Below are 1,964 nucleotides of genomic sequence, written 5' to 3'. Positions count from 1 at the left end.
TCCGTGTGGCCCCGTGGTGGCCCCGGTGACACCATGGTGGCCCCGTGGTGACACGGTGGGTGCCCGCAGTGTGCGCGGGGACGCTGAACGGGCTGAGCGTGACCGGGGACGCGCAGCACCAGTACCAGACCCTGCACAAGATGTACAACAACTGCGAGATCGTCATGGGCAACCTGGAGATCGTCCTCATCGACCACACCCAGGACCTCTCCTTCCTCCAGGTGAGCCCGGGGGACACCGAGGGGACACTGAGGGGGGACACGCTCCGAGGGGACAGGGACCTCATGGGGGACATTGCTGCTGCCACCCAGGGGAGGACGTGGCCAGTTTGGGTGTCACGTGTCCACCATGGGGACAGCGGCCATCAAGGGAAGGACATGGCCATTGAGGGGGTGACACGTCCACTATGGGGACAGCGGCCACCATGTGCAGGACATGGCCAGTTGGACATGTGGACATGGGACTGTGGCCATCAAAAGGAGGACGTGGCCAGTTTGGGGGTCACGTGTCCACCATGGGGACAGCGGCCATCAAGGGGAGGACATGGCCAGTTTGAAGGTTCAGAGCCACCATGGGGACCATGGCCATGGCCACCATGTGTAGGACATGGCCAGTTTGGAGGTCATGTGTCCACCATGTGGCCATCAAGGGGAGGACATGGCCAGTTTGAAGGTTCAGAGCCACCATGGGGACCATGGCCATGGCCACCATGTGTAGGACATGGCCAGTTTGGAGGTGACACAGGCACCATGGGGACAGTGGCCATCAAGGGGAGGACGTGACCATTGCGTGGGTGACACAGCCACCACGGTGTGTCACCAAGGCCACCGTGTGAGCCCTGTCCCCCCCGCAGACCATCCGGGAGGTGACCGGCTACATCCTGATCGCCATGAACGTGTTCACGGCGCTGCCGCTGCAGAACCTGCGCGTGATCCGCGGCACGCAGTTCTACGAGGACAAATTCGCCCTCTTCGTGCTGCTCAACTACAACCCCAACACCACGCACGCCCTGCGCCAGCTCGGCCTCAACCAGCTCACAGGTGGGACACCGAGAGGGGACACGGCGGGGCTGGGGACATCGAGGGGAGATGGGGAAACCATGGGGTTGGGGACACCGACGGTTAGGGACACTGCGGGGGTTGGGGACATCATGGTGGGTTGGGGACATTGTAAGGTTGAGGGCACCGCGGGAATGGGGACATTGCAGGGGGTTGGGGACGTCATGGGGGGCTGGGGACACTGCAGGACTTTGGGGACACCGCGGGGACATCATGGAGGGGTGGGGACACCATGGTGAGTTGGGGACATTGTGAGATTGAGGACACAGTGGAGTTGGGGACATCGTGGGGAGTTGGGGACATCACAGGGGGTTGGGGACACCCATGGGGCTGGCGCAGAGAGGGGACTCCATGGGCCGGGGGACATCGTGGAGGGTTGGGGACATTGCAGGGGCTGGGGACATCATGGTGGGTTGGGGACATTGTGGGGAGATGGGCACACCACGGGGATGGGGACATCATGGCAAGATGGGGACATTGTGAGGCTGAGGACACCGTGGGGATGGGGACATTGCAGGGGTTGGGGACACCACGGAGGGTTGGGGACATCACGGGGGGCTTGAGACACCCATGGGACTGGCACGGAGAGGGGACACACTGCAGCTGGGGATGCTGCCACCCCTCTGTGCCCTCTGAGGTCCCCATCCCACCGTGTCCCTCGGGGCAGGGACCGTCCCCGAGGCCGCCATCCCCTCCCTGTGCTGCCAGGCGGATCCGGGGGTGTCTGTCCCCCCTCGTCACCCTTTGTCACCCCCTGTGCCCCCTGTCACCGCAGAGATCCTGGCGGGGGGGGTGTACATCGAGAAGAACGCGCAGCTGTGCCACGTGGACACGGTGGAGTGGAGGGACATCATGAGGGACCCGCGCCTGGAGCCGCTCGTGAGGGACAACGGCCGGGCCTGTGCG

At 64.3% G+C, this 1,964-nt stretch overlaps 1 protein-coding gene across 1 annotated transcript in view; it reads left to right on the top strand.

The window, feature by feature from the left end:
* Nucleotides 1–1,964, top strand: part of LOC102042709 (receptor tyrosine-protein kinase erbB-3-like) — a gene marked incomplete at its 3' end in the record, with an annotated part of 5,529 nt that overhangs the window by 220 nt on the left and 3,345 nt on the right. The window contains exons 2-4 of the mRNA XM_014311445.1: nt 70–221; nt 854–1,040; nt 1,834–1,959. Of these exons, the coding sequence (XP_014166920.1) occupies nt 70–221; nt 854–1,040; nt 1,834–1,959 (465 nt within the window). The remainder of the gene's footprint in view (nt 1–69; nt 222–853; nt 1,041–1,833; nt 1,960–1,964) is intronic.

The sequence above is a fragment of the Geospiza fortis genome, unplaced genomic scaffold, assembly GCF_000277835.1.
Source record: "Geospiza fortis unplaced genomic scaffold, GeoFor_1.0 scaffold520, whole genome shotgun sequence".
In the NCBI taxonomy this organism is placed as follows: domain Eukaryota; kingdom Metazoa; phylum Chordata; class Aves; order Passeriformes; family Thraupidae; genus Geospiza; species Geospiza fortis.
This window is presented reverse-complemented; position numbering and strand designations above follow the sequence as displayed.